Raw genomic sequence first — 21,124 nt, 5'->3', positions numbered from 1 at the left:
GCGTTCCATTGTTTCTGCATAGGTACTCCGATGGGAGACAAGCGCGACAGATATATACGAGTATGTATGTTCGATAAAACACGTGCCAGGACAGCAAAGTATAAAATAAATATGCCAAGTATAAAAACAGGTTAATATATTTACCTTAGGTGTACAATGGTAACATTTATGTAAGTACTTAACTTACATAGATGTTAAGATACATTTTTATAATATATATGCTTTATAGCTGTAACAAAAGTACATTATATCTACTCATATAATTATAATTTATATTTAAAACAATTATTTTATTAAAAAAAAAATCATTTAATAAAATTAACTCATTGCTGTGTAGTCACGGTATAGAATACGCCACCGCTTCCTTTCCCGTGGGTGTCGTAAGAGGCGACTATGGTAACTTAATGATTGAGGGATGCGCAGCAGCGTCCCTCTTAAAACATCGATAAACCCCCCTAAACAGGTGGCTTGCGTTCCGCAGTAGACAATTAAAAACTGATATGATGATGATGATGATTGTGCTTAAAGATTTATTTTGTCACACAAATCTTGAATTAAATTCAATTAAATTAAATTCTGATAGTTTTACTAGATTACATATAATTTATTTTCCATTAATTTATTTAGAATAAGTTAAAAACTTTCGTAGATATTTTTTGTTTAAATTGATGATATTACATACAATAGGACTATATTATTTTATTCTCTTAAACATATAAATACTACTTACAATATTGATCGAAACGATTACGCTAAATATTTTATGAATTTAAATATTTTTTGATAAACCAACAATACAACAGCAGTCATAGAAAAAAATCTTTATAAATTTTACTAGTAATCATTTTTAAGGACGCAAAGTATTGTAAATATTTTGCATAGCATCATATGCTTGGTAGTTATAATTAACGATTTGACATTTCTATTAAAATAGTCATAAACAAATATTTCAATAAAGCAGTTTAGCTCAAGATATAGGCACCTAATATGTCGTAGGCAATTACATTATTAAAATAGATACTTTCTTCACATTTACATTATTATACTTATATTTACCTTCAATACACCATACCAAAACTCTGTGATGGTATACATGAAAATAACTTTGCACCTTAGGGAAAGTTATTTAATTTGCCCTATGGTAGAAATTAATCTCTTATAGTAATCTCATTGTAATAGCTGTCTGACATGACATTATGTAATAATTTTTTGTATGCTCGATGACGGAAAATCATAGCGTTCTTATGAAATACAATATCTGTATGAATTCGTAATTGTATTGACTAATAATATTTTTGAACGTTTCGTACTAAATCGATAGCGATTTGGACTATTTTCCTTCGGAAAAGTTGCTCAGTTTCATAAATAAAATACTAATAATAATAATTTAAATTTCATAATTAATTATAATTTAATAATATTTTATAATTTATTAATCAAAATCTCATAATATCATCACTGGGTTTCAATTTGGTATAACCATTATGAATAACGAATGCATTACGATATGCCAACTGATTTTATTTCATTCCCACCTATCGTCCCTCACTAGTACCCAGCCTACAACAATAACATAGGGGTTTTTATTCCATTTTTATAAATAAAAGAAGTCTCTTAAATACACATCGCAGAAGAGGTGGAGCAGTGTAAAGAGCTACGAGTTGACTTCGAAATCACACATCGCAGATTAAGTACAGATAGTGTGAAGCCAATCGTAGCTCTTAAGTGTTGCCACTTCTCAAGACTAAAATGTGCCTTTTAAATTAAGTAGCACACAGTCCTATATACTTTTTGGACTTACCACACGCATAACTGGTTCATTTTTTAATGGAAAATTGGCAATACGTTTTACGTTCGACGAATGTTCTACAATCTCCTATGATATTTATTAGACGTAGAGCCAATGCCTCCACGTAAAGCGGGTGACTGGAGCGCCACCGCGAATCGCTTCGTGCTCTGACTCCGGTGATATGCAGCATGCTATGCGCTGGAACATAGAAATTTTATCAAAATCGGTTCAGTTTTTTACTTTTTATATCAAAATAACTGGTTCTGCCAATATTCAAATCAGTTTGTTTTTTGTGGAACACAATTTTATATTGTTACCTGTCGGCAAGTTCCTGGTGTAGTTAAGATCTTGTAAATCGCGACGATCGGTATCATCAGTATGGAGGAGCAGGCTAGACCCCAGCCGAGGACTACGGCCCACGGCGGGTACGTGTAATGCTGGTACTGAAGAGGTTGCTGGTACAGCAAACCGAAGACAACCACTCCCTGAAAAAATATTGATTTTTTGCATAGAAAATTCGTTATTTTAGTACATCGTATAAAAAAATTATACTGTTAAACTCAAATAGCCCAAACATCATTGTATTTATGTTTGATAAAAAAATTCATGAATAAATGAATCTACCTGCAATATATTTAGAATTATTTATACCTAATTGACAAAATGTATTCACCTTTGTTATTTAAATTTGTATGTATATAAAAAATATTTATTAAATTTGGCTAGGCACGCGATAGGCAAGCGATAGCGTGTCCTACCGTGTGCCTAGTTGGTCATGCCATGCGCAGAAATTAAAGCAATGTTTTAAAAGTGTTGTGTTAAGTGTTAAGTATGAAAGTGGATGTAAAGAGGACCATCGAAGAAAAGGTGGATGGACTGTGTGAACAATGATATGCATAAAAGAAGAGCGAGCCCAGAAATGCGAGCTGATAGGGATTTGTGACAGAAGAAGACATACTGCGCAGACCTTAAATAAATGGGAGCGGGGATTGTTAGTAATGGGAAGGTTAGTCCCCATTGCTATCAATATACCCTATCAAATCGACCTCTACCCGGTTCCCCCTGGAAACTATCGTGAGTAATTTATCGTTGAATTCGTCACGATGGGCTAACTGACCTCCCATTTCATCCTCACCTATCACCTCTCACTGATACTCAGCCAGTGTATACCGATAGCGCAGGCGAGGTTACCATGCCATTTTCACCCATTAAAAAAACCCTCAAAATAAATAGGTAAAACAAAGCAATGATGATGTATATAAAAAATACTTTTGCAAAAATATACTCATTGCAATAACAAATAAATATAAAGAAAACTTCTAAGGTTTAGTTAAAATTTTTTCGTTCGTATGGTTTAAGTATTTATTAGTAAATTAAATATAACATCAAAATTTAGTAGGTAAGTGAGAAACTTACAAAAGTTTTGTGAATTATTTTTTGATTTAGATATTACTCGCGATCCGGGCCGGCTTCGCACGGGTAGATACGATTTTACGAAAATAATATATAGGTTATCATCTATTTAAATATACATATAAAATTCTATTACTTACAATGATGAAAGTAGGGCTGACAAATTTCCAACATATTCGCCAGTAAATTCCGGGCCTGAATCCCAACATTTCTTCCACGTCGTCGGAAAACCTTTTCAATCCTAAAACAAATTGATAATGTAATTTACAATTAAAGAAATGCTCAATTTCACTGATAAAACATTAAATTAGAGTGATATTAACGACATCGATTTTACCTTATAATTAGAGGATTTTATGAAAGAAATAATTAAAGATTGTGTTCCGCCAAAGAAACGACTTCACTTGTGACAAAACCAGTTATTTTGATCTAAAAACAAAAACTATGAAGTCGATTTGATATTTTTTTTATTGGACTAATTTGTAAGTATATTCTTTCAGATAAAAAAATTTTCCATATCGGTTTAGAAATAACAGAGTTATGAGGCAACAAACATAAAGAAAAGTACAACTGAATTGAAAATGTCCTTTTTTTTAATCGATTGATAAACACTTTACAAAGCACCATGCACTAAGATTTTAATTGATTATATCCACACACATACCTACTGCTACTTTTTTCCTATTCTCAGGAGTGGTAAAGAATACCATGGTAGTGAACATAACACTTTAAAGAACAAATACTGGGAGCTAGGAATGTATGTACAATAATTACGTGTATGTGTGGCATTTATTTTCCTTTTTAAACGTCTATTGTGTAAGTCATGATTAATTGAAAAAAAATGAACAAGTGTCTTACCATAAAACCATGATACAGCAACTGCTTCAAACAGTGCAGAGCAAAGCAGGGATATGCCAGCAGCATACGTGTCTAGTAGGTGGAACATGTAGATGCCACCCTGAAATATAGAAGATGATTATAAAAACGACTTCAGAAATATCAAAGAGAAAATATAAAAGAGCTAACTAATATTAAAAATGAATGTACTCGTGTATGCAATTTATTTCATGTTTATTTCAAAACAATTGACAGTATTTTTTTAGACGACACGTTTACTGTGCAGCTAATAGACCTGTGGTCACGTGATCCTGACCCTTCATAGGTAATTTTGTCGTATAGTGGGGTCATTTCTATCTCTAAAATACTACTATCTCTTAAATAAAAAAATAAATATGATATAACATCGAAATCTTTATTATATGGTGCAATATGAACTAAAAGTTTACAAAACAGTCATTTCGCAAAAGTATGAAATTAAAATATGGGGGTAAATTATCATCATGATATCAGCCGTTAGCTGTTCATTGCTGAATATAGGTCTCCCTCTATTATGGAGCTTTGCATGTAGTTGCCACGCTTGGCTTGCAGGATAGCAACTGCAGTTAGGCTTTTGATGATGCTTTAAGAGGGACGCTGCTGCCCATCCCTCAACTATTAACTTCTCTAGTCGCCTCTTGCGACACCCACAGGAAAAAAATGGGTGACTCATTTTATGCGGGAACTATATAGGTTAAGACAGGTTTATAGAAATGACGTCACAGAATCGGCCCCAGTGTCGATGCAAGCTGCACAGAAAGATGCGCTGATGGCAAAGAGTGTGAGGTATTCACGACGTATTCAGTAAGAATTGATAGCTCGAGATAGGTTTAATAGACCTGCATTCTCGTAATCCAGAACCTTGAATTATGTGTTCGCGTCGCAGCCAATAAGCACTATCGACTCGAGCCTGATTCAGCAAACTTGTGATCACGCATTCCAGACCTACCGCAACTTTTGTTAATATTTTATCGGTGTGTCATCAATGCAAGCTATAGAAAAGGATAGACAATAAACAGTGTGAACTGTTTACGACTTAATCATTGAGCAATGTTGGTTCGAAATCGTTGTCCACACTGAATTATCGATCCAGTATGTCAGTGATAACGCATTCCAGACCTATCACAGCTTTTATACATATCTTACCGGTATGATGTCGATGAAAGCTACACAGAGGAATAGACAATGAACAGTATGAATTGTATAAACCAATGAACATCGTTGACTCGAGTTTGGTCCAATAAACAAGTGATTACGCATTCCAGACCTACCATAACTTTTATTAATATCTTACCGGTGTGACGTTGATGCAAGCTACACAGAAGGATACGCAGACAACGAATAGGGTGAAGTGTTCGCGGCGTAGCCAATGTGCACCGCTGGCTCGAGCCTGGTCCAGCAGACCCGTGATCACGCATTCCAAACCGCCCATCTATTAAAACACCGAAAGAATTTTTTTTTATGTTTTATATTTAGAGGCTTTTATCCTTTTATAAGGATATGTCAGCCTCATCATACCCTAATTTTATAAAATACCTCAATTATAATTTTTGAAACTCTTCAAAATCAGATTAAAAACCAAATGAGTGCCAATTTATTCCATCACTTTAATCTATGATAGAGTATGCATATTTTACAATATTTTGTCTATGCTTTTAAAGGATATAAGTTTAGGCTTATTAAAGGGATATTATTACAATCTATTTAAGCTAATATCACAGTGTAAGGAGTAGGTGCTAATATGTGAAGAGGAAAGATTATTATATTTTTTGTTTGTAAAGGGTAAACTCTAAAATGGTTAACTATTTTAAAAATTCTTTGACCAGTAAAAAGCTACATTATCAGCAAATAATGTAGATTGTAATATTTTAATTTTAAAAAAGTTGTATGAAGTTTGATGAGTTGTCTTTAATAATTTGAATAATGTTCTTACCCCAGAATCCAAACCGAGCATAATCAGCATAAAAAAGAACAGCATAGACCATAAACTAGCCCCTGGTAAAGTGGCAACCGCTTCTGGGTACACTTGGAATACTAGCCCAGGGCCTGAAAATAATATTTTCACAAAAAGATTACATGTTTACGTAGATGTTTGTTTAAGAATGTACTTATTTATGTATGTATATATTTATTTATTTAATATATTATGTTTATGTTTATATTAGTATAATTATATATTTATAATATATGAATATATTAAAAATTATTTTTTATATTCCTTTAATTCAATAATGCAGCGCCTATTTATTTCACGGTTTGCTCAATGGTTGACTGGTAGAGAAAACCGTCCGATGTAAAGGTCGCCATATGTACATAGTTTCACTGTGCATTAAAATTTAAATAAATAAATATTTAAGAGTGTGGCAACATTGAAATGGTCGGTCAATTAAAAAAAAATAAACAATTTTCAATATTCCTGACTGATAATATTTATATATGACTGATAATCATAGAACAATAATTAATATGTAAATATTTTACTAAAAATTTTTATTAACCTATTTAATTACTTTTAAAATTTTTAAATACATTTTTACCACTAAAATCTAAATTTTCAGTTATAGTTTAATAAGACTTACTGCATATTTAACATTGTATTTCTCTATAGGAGTACCCACCTAATTCTACAAGATCGGGGGGAAAGGGATTGTTAGTAATGGAGACTGAGAATCCCATTGCTAGCAATATACCCAACCAGGTCGACCTCCTCGCGGTTCCCCCTGGAAACCATCGTGGTTAATTCCTGATGAATTCATCATGATGGGCTAACTGGCCTGTTTTCATTCTCATCTATCACCCTTCACTGGTGCTCCGCCAGCGTATCCCGTTAGCGCAGGCGGGGTTGCCATACCATTTTCATCCAACAAAAAAAATCTACATGATCTGTATATACATCTAATAACAATATAATGAATAACTTACAATTAATTTGAAAAAAAAAAAAAATACCTTCTGTAGCAACAGATGAGATCGGCACACCTTGTTTATACGACATGAACCCCAGATATGTAAAGATCACAAAACCAGAGAAGAACGACGTGAAGCAATTCACAAGGGTTGTCACTAAGCAATCTCTGAAAATATAATTGTTTTTATTAATAAAATTCTGAAATTTCATCCATATGAACAGTATTCTTGACTACAGGCGACTGTTAGCATTTCCCATCAGATAGGCCCTCAGCTTGCCATTAAGTTCCATAAAAAATTTATTAATATTATGTGTAAGTATATTTTTTATTTATGTTGTTTATACTACGTTTAAATTTATCTTTAGGTCCTTTTCCTTTTTCTCCCTTTTTTAGTATTATTATTTTTCTGTTACGCCTTGACCAGACACAATTTTTAATTATTCCTCTCCATCCTAAGGTTGCCTGGAAGAGATCGCTATGTTGTGTTTGTATGGCTGTGTTTCGGATAGGTACAGAGGAATAACACCTGAGTCCTCAGGAATGGCAACGCATGGGGGGTATTATTGCCTCTTTATTATGTAACTAAGTTTGTGTAATTAAATATTCATTTTGTTGTGTACGTATTAATCTTTATAATCTATATTATTCTTTGAAGAGAACAATAAAGAATTTTCATTCATTAACTCATTCATTTATTTTTTATTTGTTTTTGTAATAACAACAGTACCTATTGAGAACTAGTACCTGTAACAGTTATTGTGAAAAGTATTGTAGCTCGCATACGACAGGTGAACTCCGAAGCCGGCTCCCACAGAATAGAATATTTGAACGGCTGCGTCTACCCATACCTGAAATATCGAGTAACTCATTATATGCTTATTTTTTTTAAATATTAGATGTAAGTGAAGGATATTTCCATATTAATTAAGATTACAAGCAGTAGGATATGTTCTGTAAGATACGTCCCGGAAATAATTACAATTATTTCGTCATGATAGGCCAACAGACCTGTCTTCATTTTTATTTATTATTCCTTGCTGACCTCACCAGCAAACATCAAAATCACTAATCCATCTTCATCTATTAAATTATGAAATCAACATTTTAAAAATGATTCAATGACAAGCATCCAAAGATCTATACAAAAAAAGATATTTCAGAAATATATAGAGTCTGGTATATACTACATGTAAAAAAAAGCTAAATCCAGTCTTAATTTTTACAATTATACTTTATTTTCTGATATAAATTTATTTTATAATTTTCCCCAAATTTGAGTTTAATATCTGGGTCTATAACCAATCATTTCCTTTGCATATTTAAAATTATAGTAGGAGCAATTACTTGAGTGTCCTTTAATCTAGTCAGCTCAGGTTGCAAGTAGTAGGCAATGCCTCGTGTTGCACCTGGCAACAGAAGGCCCCTTGCTAGCAAAATAGAAAGCACCACGTAAGGCATGGTGGCAGTCATCCACACTACTTTGCCTGAAAAAAAATACAAATCGTTAAAAAAAAAAACAAGTTCTCAACTTTATCTCTGATATTCAGAAGATCTTTATTATTTTTTTATTCTATATTGCACCAGAAACATAAAAATATACAATGACAATTGAACAATTCAAACGAAGTACAGTAACATAAATTACAGATTAGAATATATACATAAAGGTACAAAAGGTGTACAATCTCTGAGATTCGGGTATTCAGTAGCATTTGTCGATTAATACTGTTCTGCTGAACGTAATATTCGGCAAGCACTCATTTTGCCGATCCTATCTATATTAGAATCCATACATACATATATACATACATATCTGTCACGCCTGTCTCCCATTAGGGTAGGCAGAAACAATGGAACGCCAAATGCTTCGATTCGAACAAACCTCTCTCGCTTCTTGCACATTCGTCAATCTTTTCATACACGCTTGCCGGTTACGGGTACTTTTAATTTGGCCCTTCTTCAGCACGTCGCCTATTTGGTCAACATACGTCCGTCTAGGGCGGCCCCTACCGACATCTCCATTTATTCTTGCTCGATAATTCTCTTTCGTAATTCTTCTTTCATCCATCCTCTCCAAATGACCATTATTAGTATTAGAATCCAATATTGTCTATATGAGTATATAAAGAGAGGCCGGTTAGGCCATGCCCACCTCAAATATAAGCGGAATTTATAGCTATACTCAAATACAAGTATCATGAGAGTATATAAATATGCGCATTTTCAAAGGGGCCAACCCCCCACCCCTCCACCATTTCCAATAAAATAATCTTAAATAGACCAATGATAACAGAAGGTGCACATACTGCTTAAAGGTCGCTCCGATTAATTCGATTTCTTTATAGGATTTTGCCATATACATAGTACGAGTAACAAAAAACCATTTTAAGAAGCATATTTTAACGATAAACTCCCTGTAGGTTTATCGTTAAAATTATCTCTACAAAGCATTAAGAACTAAGTATAGAGCAAAATGAAAATTTTACTCACCGGAACTCTTGACACCTTTGAAAAGCGACAAATAGAGAGTGACGTAGACCAGACCCAAGCAAACGGCCAGTTGCCATTTGGGGAAGCCTAAGTCGTTCAGTCCCTCTGAATGTTGCATCTCGAGAACAGCACGACTGAAAGACGACAGAAATATTGTTAATCTCCAATTAGCTTTCATACAGTAAAATTTATGTAGTATAATGCAGCACGCGATACGGTCTACATGATGGGAAGTATTGAATGTCGCTTATAGGCATTAACAACGATATAGTATCATCAACGTGTATAGTTTTGATGGGTGAAAATGGTATGGTAACCCCGCCTGCACTAATGGGATACGCTGGCGGAGCACCAGTGAAGGGTGATAGATGAGAATGAAAACAGGCCAGTTAGCCCATCATGATGAATTCATCAGGAATTAACCATGATAGTTTTCAGGGGGAACCGCGAGGAGGTCGACCTGGTTGGGTATATTGCTAGCAATAGGATTCTCAGTTTCCAATACTAAAAATCCCTTTCCCCCCCAACGTGTATAGTACGAGTATGTAATTACTTACGTGAGCTTTATTTATTTATTTATTTATTCATTAGTACAAATATGTGTACATGGCGGACTTAATGCTAAAAGTAGTCTCTCACAGTCAACCATAGGGAAGTGTCAGAATACTCGAATGCGGTACTACTAATTATTGATATACATACATACTAAAATTACATATATAAACGAATAAATATATATGAATAACAAATATACTTACACATATATGATATATACTATATTATACACGAATTTGGGAATAATATAAAGCACTTATTGCTCGGATAAAAATAAAAAGTCGGTAGTCTCTTAATGGCATCAGGAAGCGCGTTCCAGAGTTCGTGAAGAATGTAGGAGAAAAGAGTTTGAAGCGTAACCAGTACGGTGAGAGGGGAAAGATAATTGAAGAGTATTATTGGAACGAAGGTTACGTTCGTGAGTAATTTAAGTACTTTATTCAAGTTTTAAATTCGGGAATACTTGACTAGTTTCGAACTCAATAAAAGCCCTTATTCATAAGTGCAGATCACAGTAAACCGAGCAGTGCTGTTCGACCAGCGTAATGGTTGTCGCTGCGCGTTTACAGTTGGTAGTGGTGGTAATGGTGGTAAGGCTGATTATACAGCACTATACAGTCGTGTTATTGCGTTACCGGGCGATGTGTTTGATTCCCGGGTTGATCCCGGGTGAAGTTGGAGTATCAATGCATATTGTATCGATTGTGTCGCACTCTGGGTCTAAATTCCGACTCATGTTATATATATAGTAATTACGGAAAACCCTTTATGCATTGCTATTCTTAAAAACTGTGGTGTTCTAACTCCGTGCTGTGTAACATACACCTACTTTATGCAGAAACACGAGTAGAAAAATACCTTAAAAATAGGACTTTTGCACAGTTTCTATGGCTAATATTTGCAAGTTTATTATGAGATGGGTCAGATGCCTCTTCGCCGTCTATATTCTATTAAGATTACATTTTAGAAAATAAATAATTTCACGTATTTTTCTACGTCAATATCGTGTATTTATACAATACATTTATATTTTAAGCTCTCATTTAAATTTGCTGAAAATTGCCACCTGTCCGACTTATAAGTCGGGAAAGTTAAGGTAAATATTATAAGAATTTTTGTCTCCAGATAAAAAGTTCTCGTCTGTATAAGTAATAAGTTTCACTCACTGAAAGAACTCCGAAGCAGGTGTGAAATGCGAGAGAGGCCCCTGGTACTTGACATCGGTTTTGTTTGTGGCATTCAGCCAGGCGGCGTCCCAACACTGTTCCGTGTTCCACGCGTTGTCACAGTGTACCCACGGAAGCTCAGAGCGGGCTGATGACATCAGGAAATAGAAAGCCCAGCCTGACCAAGAGTTAATTAAGTATTATTACCTTATTAATGTAATAAAACTAACTGGACTATGCCTGTACATGAGAGACATTTGAAAAAAACAAATTATATGATAATGGGTCTTATTAAATATAATAAAAAGAAGCTAAATTAATAATTTTTTTAAATTTTGTTTGTCTATCTATTTGTCAGTCTGTGTGTTTATTTGAGTATTACGCAAAAGTTACTGTATTAAAATTAGATGCGATTTCGCGATGCGATTCATAGTTATATTCCTGAACGTCTAACTTAATATCTGGTACATACATAAGTATATTTTATCTTAATACGTCATCTATATTTGGTTTATTTCATTGGTTTTCCTACTTCTGTACTTTAGTTAAGGTACTTTTTTAATAATCGTATTTTAAGTAGTAGAAAAATTTGATTTCAATTTGGTTACGATCTTAGCATGATGTGACCTTTACAACTAAACCTCCATAGGAATAAATTTTGGCATTACTCTTACTTGGGTAGCTGTGCATTTTATCTGATTATAATCATCTTATTTGGATGCTGTCCAAACAGATACTGATACCACGTTAAATATGTAACTATAGTTATAAAATTTTATGTAGTTATTAAGCAAAACTTACCGATAATAACGTTGTAGTAAAACGAGACGTAAAATGCGACCATGACAGCACAAAATCCAACACCTGAAATAAAAGTGTAGGTAGGTACATAAAGTTATATGTATATGGCCATATTTACTAAGGATCTGTTTACAGGTTGCTCATAATCTCTGTGGTCACATATATGATATTATAACTATGAATCTTTTTGACTCATTTCTTTGTATATATGGTCGGATTTTTGGTTTGTCTATTTCTCTTTATACAGCTTAGAATGGTAAACATGCTGAAGACTCACCTGGTCGAAAGTAATAAACGTCGCCTATAGACATGAACTGTATCATGAACTTAACAGAGTATATTGTGTCGTCCATAATACACTTCATGCGTTGCCATTCTTGAGGATTAAGATGTAATGTCTCTGTACCGTGTAATTTCACTGCCACATCTCACCCTTCAAACCGAAACATAGCTAAGCAAAGACAGCTACTTCATGGCATAGATACAAATGACGACGACGGAGATCCTAAGCATATAACTTAACGATAACGTATCTTCACATCACAACGATCGCCGATACTCTTCTGGTATTTTTTCTCATTTAGGTTCATATGTAGCCGTAATTAAATATTCTTATATTGCAGTAAAGTAACCTCACTCTATAAAATAAATAGGTAGAGTACTTCTAAATTAGTAACTAGCAATCTCTGCGTGGTCTCTAGTATTTATTTTTAATTATAAAAAATAGTGCTCATCCATGATTGGGTTACATGCACTTTTCTTTGACAAAAGTGCCACTAGGTAACTAGTAAAAATTGCATTTGTGAAAATGCAATTTTTATTTTTACACATTTGTGGTGTATGGACTTCAGCCGCGCCAGGAGTGAACCGTCTGTAGAAGTTTAGCATCCCAGTAACTGGTAATTAAGTAAGTAAACCCGCAAGAACATTACAATGGCATCGTTGGACAAAAATGAAGAAGTATTTAGAATGGGAACACGAGTTTCGCCATTTTGACCCGAAGAAACCGAAATATGGTTTGCCCAGTTTGAGGGGTTGTTAGTAATGCGGACTACAAGTTTCTTTGTTAGAAATATGCTCTTTCAGGTCGATCTCCACGTGGTCCCCCTTAGAAACAATCGTAATAAATACTAGGTGTATCCATCACGATGGACTAACTGACCTGCCTTTTCATTCTCATCTATCATCCTCATTGGTACCCCGCCGGCGTATACCATTGGGTTGCGTCAGGGTTGCCATTACATTATCATACATTAAAAAAAACTACGTCATTGGACAACTTGACAAACGGTTTATTCCCGGTGCTGCTGAAGTTCATACACTACACATAACATACAAGCGAGCATATTGGCGATGGAATAAATTAAAGTAATGAATGTAAGAACACTTACCTTTAAACAGAGGACAAATCTTCCACAGTGTAATCGGCCCTTGTCGATTATATTGTCCGAGTATTAATTCCATATAAAATAGAGGCACTGCGCCGAAGACCAGCATTAATGTGTATGGAATAAGGAATGCACCTATGAAGGATATAAGGCTATAATTATACATAACCATAGCAAAAGAAATCAATGAAAATATATTAAAAGTTTTTTAATATTTTTTTGTTTTGTACCTGCATAACTACTTGTCGAGAGAAAACATAGTTGATTTCACTAATATCTATTAATTGGGGGGGGGGGGGGGGGGGGGGGAGGGATTGTTATTTTTTTACTATCAGCACCATTGCTAAATATTAAGTCGACCTCCACGCGGTCCTCCCTGGAAATTATCGTGCTGAATTCTAAGATGCATCACGATTTTTTAATCGCGATTTTTTTTTCATCCTCACTTATCAAGACTGGTGCCCCACCAAAAATAATACCGTTAGCGCACGATATATTTCATTATCATCCATAGAAAAAAATGAAATTATTGTTAATGGATGTCCAAATAGTTTTCATATATTAATATTTCTATAACAGTTTGCAATTAGTTAATTGCCAACAGTCTAATCACAAATAAATGTTTATTAGTATTTACTATATTTTTCAAAATATCGTTTTTCCTAAATTATCTACCATTTACTAACGTTGCATAAAACAAAACTTTTTTTAGTTCTTTTAAAATATCATCTAATTTGTTCTATAAACATAAGATTATAAATCAGTACCTCCTCCATTTCTGTAGCAGAGATAAGGAAATCGCCACACGTTCGCCAGGTCTACAGCAAAGCCAATGATGGACAGGAGAAAGTCCGCGCCAGTGCCCCATGTCTCTCGACCGTCATTTGGTTCTGTCAGATTTAAACCTTTATTGACTATAAAAAAATATAATTATTTTTTTAAGGGTCCATAAAATTACATATTTTAATTGTTATGTACATATATTAAATACTAAGTGTCATGACAACTGCGGAAATCCAAAAAGTTTTATTACTACTAATACCTTATATCCTTGTAATATTGTAGCAAAAGTTGTACGTAAGAAAGAGAATGAAAGTCGAGTAAATGCAGTCGCATTGCGTACGTACGTTTGTGGACAAGACTGGCAGACCCCATTGATAATACAGAATTGCAAGAGCAAATTGGTCTGAAAGGGAGTGTCGGTATTAAAATTCGAAAAAGCATTCTATGGTAGTTTATTCCTACGGAAAAAATGTCAATTGAATAAGATACAATGCGTTAATGAAAGGAGTATTTATCAAGGGAGACCTAGATTAATCTTATAGACGTATTTTTAATAGAAGACCCGGGTGTGCAATGCCCACTCCAGAATTGCCCGGTGCCCACTCCAAGATCCTAGCAAAGATTTGTAAAGATATGAATAAAAGAATATAATATGCGGCGTTTTTAAGGGGTCACCCCCTTGCAACTTAACCTTTGTCAATTATATTCATAAACTAGCGGCCCGTCCGGGCGTCGCACGGGTGGACATTGTTACAACATTTTAAAAAGTGGCCATTGTGGCTGCACACGTGACGCAAGCTTAAAAATGGAGCAGCTTCTCCCGTTTTCCCAACATTTCCCTTCACTGCTCTGCTCCTATTGATCGTAGTGTGATGAAAAGTATACTATAACCTGCCCAGGAGTATCAAGAATAATTGTACCAAGTTTCGTTAAAATCCGTCTAGTAGTTTTTGTTTCTATAAGGAACATACAGACAGACAGATAAAAATTTTACTGATTGCATTTTTGGCATCAGTATCGATCACTAATCAGCCCCTGATAGTTATTTTGGAAATATATTTCATGTACAGAATTGACCTCTCTACAGATTTATTATAAGTATAGATCAGGGCTTTTAGGTTATTTTCTATATGACTTGACTCCTTCAGTCAAGTCTTCGAAATAGATGAGTACACATGAATAGTAATTCGATAAGGCAAAAGATGTATTAAAGGATGACCTTCGGTTCTCTCTGACTTTCCTGCAAGGAAAATAATCTACAAAATAAACTAAGTATAATAAATTAATATTTAGATAGATTTTTGCTGATATCGTATCTTTCATGCAATCATTTATTGAAAGAGCATCTCATAAAAGCAAATCAATGAGAAATTGATGGAAAATAACGTAAAATGTGTGAAGCTACCTCTGGAGTTTGTCCGTAACCGGACTTCGGCGGTAAATCTAATTTTGCATCCTATTTTTATTAAATCAGTTCATCACTAGGTCCAGGTCAAGGGCAGGGGCGGTTGGGGAGTCCGCCAAAACCGGTAATTGCTATTAGTATGATAATATTTGCAATATTTATATTTTTCGCCATTCTCTGTTGTCATAAAAACCATATGAAATTTGATTGATTTTTTTCTAATAGTGCCATCATGTGCCATATATCCGATAGAGGCATATTTAAGGGGGGGAGGGGCCAGTACACCCTGAAATCGTCTGGTGCTCACTCCAGAATACGAGTGAAACTTTCAACTGTGCGCAAAGAAAATATTATGAGGTCAGGCCAATCCCTGAAAAATAATCTCAAATACGCCAAAATAACCGGTGATGACAAAGGAGAGATGGAGTCAATATATTGCAAAGGCAAAAATAATCATACTAGCGGCACTACTATGTTAATAATTAATATAAAAAAACTGCAGTGGTCGATATACATCTTGACAGTCCAAATGGTTTTGTCAAAAAGTCTATAAATATATAGAATGAGTCATGTTGCTGGATCTGCATATGACGATGGTGGCTTAAGTTGTTAACCACTTAATAATAGTTGTATGTTGTATAACTTTTTTTTCTTTGTACTAATCGTTAATATTAAATATATGCTATTTGCCTATAAAAATGTTACATTTAATTCTAAGGTCCATGATTATATAAGTTCTTACATTATCTTGTGAAAACAATTGTCGGTTAACCCAAATAAGTAAATAAATAAATAATTGTTGCAGTATTTATATTTTTCATCATTTGCTATTGAATTACTGGACGTATGGAGTCTTTATCAATAATTTTTTAGTGTCCATCGTAGGATATATAATTAGTGACAACAAAGGAGACGTTGAGACAATACACAACACATCAAGATCCAAATGCTTGACTAGTAAGTTAATCCGGTTACTTTCACAACCTATTAATGTCGGGGGAAAGGGATTGTTAGTTATGGAGACTGAGAATCCTATTGCTAGCAATATACCCAACAAGGTCGACCTCCTCGCGGTTCCCTCTGGAAATTATCATGATTAATTCCTGATGAATTCACTATGATGGGCTAACTGGCCTGTTTTCATTCTCATCTATTACCCTTCACTGGTGCCCCGCCAGCGTATCCCGTTAGCGCAGGCGGGGTTACCATACCGTTTTCACCCATCAAAAAAAACCTATTAATATCATCATGATCAAATCAACCGTCTACTGTCCACTGATGAACATAGGCCTCCACCAAAAGGTGGCTTTTGCCAATAGTTGCCACGCTTCGCAGGCAGATTGGCAAGCGCAGTTAGGCTGTGGTGATATTCTAAGAGTGACGCTGCTGCCCATTTGCTGACCATTAAGTTCCCTTTGTCGCCTCTTACGACATCTACGGGAAAAGAAGGGGTGGCCTATTCTATGTCGGAATCACATGGCGAACTTATTAATATTAATATAGGAGTCAATAAATGTTATTCGTTTATTGTTTATAATAAACAGGAATTAACTTAACTTATGTAAATTATGCTAATTTACATAAGCCATCTCAACATTTCAACCTCCTCTTTTTTTTCTGAATGTTTTGCTGTTGGCCGTAAGTGGCCTTTACAGCTTCACCGAACACGTATGCAGGGGCGAGTGCAGATGGCACTCCAAGATACCGGCTGTGGTTATTTATTCTATTCGACTTTACAATTAAGGCGGTACCAGAGACGATTTACACAAAATTCAATAATAGAGGAAGAGACCAAACACCGGTCAAAATATGAAATCAATATTTACCTGCTTTGATGCTATTGGCGCGGATTCTTTTCGAGTTTTCACTGTAGAAACATTCTTCCTCTATTTGGATTTTTGGCTCCTCTGAGGGAAAATTTGTAAATCATTTTCATAATGCTCATTAAAATACTAATCTTTGATTAAATATACGTTACGAGACAGTAATATTTAATATACGAGTATAAAATCATGTAATTAGATTAAAAGTAAAGTATATATAACAACATATAATTACATAACCACTAAGCGATTAAATTAAAAACCTTTAAAAATGTTATACATCTTTGAAGTTACATAATTAATAAGTAGATATACTTGCTTTGTTTGAAACTTGAGCACACACCTATCAACAACAAATAAAATGCTTCAAAAGTGAAATAATTAATAAATCTTATTACTGAAATATACCTCTTATTGCTTATGTCTCCATAATGCTGGTAAGACTTATTAATATTTCCTTAAATGATAAAAAGTAAAATAAAAAAGGAATGCCTGAAAAATAAGAAAGTAAATAAATAGTCTAAATACAAAGAAAAATAAAATTAATATAAAAATACGAAAACAATTAATTAATATTCGTTTCTACATACTTTTGTAACATGATAATGTGACGACGGATCCTTTTGTGGACTTGTGATCTGTAACAAAAAATATATAATAAATATAGTTCATACAAGATAAAATAGAAGTCTTACATAAAACTTCTCATGCATTATATGTTAAAATGTATTAGGAAAGACATTTCGTGAATCAAAAATTAAGAAAAAGAACAAAAAGTTTTGATCTTCCATACTAACTTAACAGCTGGATGTCTTTTAGAAATCAAACGAAGTCACGCCTGCTATATAGAATATAGGCGTATCGAGTGATACCTCCATTTACCACATTTATCGACGAATACCTCTGGCTACCTCGTTTGTAATTACGATCGTGAGTACCTCATATTACATCTATGACCGTGAGCATATTTTATCTATAGTTTTATAAAAGGTTAAATGCCTCCGTGCCGATAGTCGATGAGTTTCCGATAACTGGCCACTGTCCCCTATTTCCGTCGTGCAAATGCTCTTCATTCACTCGCATCTTAATAATGTCGGCGGAATCCGGCCTGGTTTTCCGCATAATGGCGTGCCGGTGGCGGAAAAATTCCGTAATAATTCCCCAAGGTGCCGACTATCGGCGGTATTCAAAAATGGAAGCCGGCAAGCATCGCATTCCTCACACTTCGGTATTCGACGATAATTTGAGTTTTAAGAATGCGCTTTCTTGTTTATTTCTTCATCTATGGAATTCAGGCGAGAGAATATAATGATTCTAATAGCTTTTACCTCTTAATATTTTAATTATTTTTTACGATTTTATTATTATAATATTAGATATTTGCTCGTTACTTCGTACACGTGGATTTCAAAAGTAGAAAAACTAGAAGGGCCATCAAGATAAAATTTACACTAGATTTTAAGTTAGACCTTCAAGAATACAACTATAAAAACCGCATCCAATTTAAAGTAGTAGTTTTTGCGTTATGGCAGAACAAACATATAATCAGACTGACAGAAAAAAATTTAATAAATATTGTTTTGGCTTCTATTAGTCTTGTTAAAACCCGTCATATTAAGTTTGCTTAAATATATTTCATGTAGAGATAGTATTCAATTTTATTATATATAAATCTTCGCTCTCAAGCTCTTTACTGAGGTTTTCTCTAAAAACTACAGTATAGAGTTAATCAAAAAGTATGTATTAAAGTTTGTTCAGAATCAGTACGCTTACACCTCTAGTATTGCAAGAGTCCATAGACTACAGTGACCGTTTCGCATCAGACGGACTGTACGCTTATTTGTCACCTTAGTGGTATATAAAAAAAATTAGTAACATAAGATATCCATTAATTTCAAGCCCTTTGCAGCGTAGGCAAATAAAACCCAGTGCCAAAAACTTACAATAACACTTAGTTATATCTTTTGCTTCATATATGTACACTGATTTCGTAGACTTTTCACTACATCATTAGATACATTCGACACAGTCTATTTGATTATATTCAGAAATATCTAAATGTTCATGTCTATAGGCAACGATTACCATTTTCCATCAGGTGGGCCGTCACTGTTTACCATTGTAAGTTGCATAAAAAATAATTCAACAATACAAAGTACAGCAGAAAGTGTATGACATTTTAAAAATCAAATATTAATTATTATGAAGCTGAAACTTTCCCCAGGGATCACATAGATTGAAATAAGAAAATATATTTTGAACCTTTCGCAGGTACAGTTTTGCCCTATATCTGTATCTACGTTGAGTTGTTAAATATTAGCTTATCAGAAGATGATTGTAAAAGATAAAGTATTAAATACCCGGAGGACAATTTCATCCAGTCGCGTCCGGAAAATAAATTGGCGAAAATTTAAAATATTCTTAACCGGTGACGGCAAAGAACATAAGTACAATTTACTTCGTAATGAACTATTTAAAAAATATATTGTGAGTATCACCCCAAATTTATAAATCTGTTCAGACATCTAGGAGTTATAATGGAATAAAGAAACTCACATACATGAATCCTAAATCTATTCCAGTTCATTTTTGAATAGTTGTGAAAAAAATTAAGTTTGTAGTGACATAATACCATAGTCCTCAGAAGTGGCTATCCATGAAATGTACTATATGTTTATATCCCCAAAATCAAACGAGAGAAGTAAATGAGATTATATATGTATGTATATATACCGTCTGACCCTTTTATCAACGCTAAGCTTAAACCGTTACATCTAGAATCTTGATATGTTGCAGATAGGTTCTTTATATAGAATAGGTAAACAATAAAAAAGGAATTTTGATGATTCGATTTAAACGTTTCTAAAGGAGTAAAACTTCCAAAATCCATAAATACGACATCGCAGGAAAAGCTAGGATAGTAACTATAGAATAATTTCGTTTTCTAAGGATGCTCCTTTAAAGAAAATATCTCTTAGAATGTTTAAATAAACGGTTTAAAGAACTTATTGAAGGTTTAAAAGTGATGAAGAAGTCAAATGATGAAAGTGAATGGAGCAACAGAATTGGTTAAAGGTTTTTTACATTCCTCTCTCTACCTACCAACTGTGTAGATACGTAGCATAAAATAAATATACGAATATGCTTATAGTCAGGCTCGTCTTCGCGTCATTGTCGCTCATGACTAAGAATCACAAATTGATCCTAAAACTTGGAGCTTTTTCTATCTAATCCATTTGTGTTTCAACCGTGAAGCAGTTGTATTTGCATGGCTGTGTTTCGGTTTGAAGAGTGGGATATGGCGTGAATTTACTGGGTACAGAGGAATAACACCTGAGTCCTCAAGAACGGCAACGCATGGGGGGTAGCATGGGTGAAACAGTATACTCTGTTATGTCCATGGTACTGCTCATGTCTATAGACGACGGTTATCACTTTCCATCAGGTGGGCCGTCAGCTTGTTTGCCATTCTAAGTTGTATAAAAAAAAATCTAATTGCACGTAAATTAAACCGGTGGTTATTACATTAAAGTACATGCTTACCAAATGCCCTGGGCGTACTGCTAGCGGAGCAGTAGCCATCGTCTCTCACGCTGCGGGCTCCAGGAGTCCCACTATTGCCACTCGTGCCGCGACTGAGTAGTGCTGGGCTGGCGCGCTGCTCTTCGTACGAGGGTGCCGTGTGGGTCACCACCCCGCCTCCACTCAGAGAAGCCTATATACAAT

General features: G+C 34.4%; 1 protein-coding gene across 1 annotated transcript in view; it reads right to left on the bottom strand.

The window, feature by feature from the left end:
* Positions 1 to 630: 630 nt before the first annotated feature.
* LOC113511233 (sodium-dependent noradrenaline transporter-like) overlaps positions 631 to 21,124 on the bottom strand; it is a 60,868-nt gene continuing 40,374 nt past the window's right edge. Inside the window, exons 5-21 of the mRNA XM_031912197.2 lie at positions 20,942 to 21,113; positions 17,989 to 18,036; positions 17,402 to 17,482; positions 14,155 to 14,277; positions 13,391 to 13,522; positions 12,000 to 12,062; positions 11,199 to 11,376; positions 9,478 to 9,611; positions 8,332 to 8,471; positions 7,732 to 7,835; positions 7,028 to 7,152; positions 6,012 to 6,124; positions 5,373 to 5,510; positions 4,061 to 4,160; positions 3,343 to 3,443; positions 2,107 to 2,274; positions 631 to 1,987 (exon numbers count right to left, since the gene is read on the bottom strand). Coding sequence (XP_031768057.2) covers positions 1,889 to 1,987; positions 2,107 to 2,274; positions 3,343 to 3,443; positions 4,061 to 4,160; positions 5,373 to 5,510; positions 6,012 to 6,124; positions 7,028 to 7,152; positions 7,732 to 7,835; positions 8,332 to 8,471; positions 9,478 to 9,611; positions 11,199 to 11,376; positions 12,000 to 12,062; positions 13,391 to 13,522; positions 14,155 to 14,277; positions 17,402 to 17,482; positions 17,989 to 18,036; positions 20,942 to 21,113 — 2,019 coding nt within the window. The 3' untranslated portion in view covers positions 631 to 1,888. The remainder of the gene's footprint in view (positions 1,988 to 2,106; positions 2,275 to 3,342; positions 3,444 to 4,060; positions 4,161 to 5,372; positions 5,511 to 6,011; positions 6,125 to 7,027; positions 7,153 to 7,731; positions 7,836 to 8,331; positions 8,472 to 9,477; positions 9,612 to 11,198; positions 11,377 to 11,999; positions 12,063 to 13,390; positions 13,523 to 14,154; positions 14,278 to 17,401; positions 17,483 to 17,988; positions 18,037 to 20,941; positions 21,114 to 21,124) is intronic.

This window comes from Galleria mellonella, unplaced genomic scaffold (assembly GCF_026898425.1).
Source record: "Galleria mellonella isolate WM207_F2 unplaced genomic scaffold, CSIRO_AGI_GalMel_v1 utg133, whole genome shotgun sequence".
NCBI classification, from domain to species: domain Eukaryota; kingdom Metazoa; phylum Arthropoda; class Insecta; order Lepidoptera; family Pyralidae; genus Galleria; species Galleria mellonella.
Note: the sequence above shows the minus strand (reverse complement) of the source record. Positions and strands in the feature narration are given on the sequence as shown.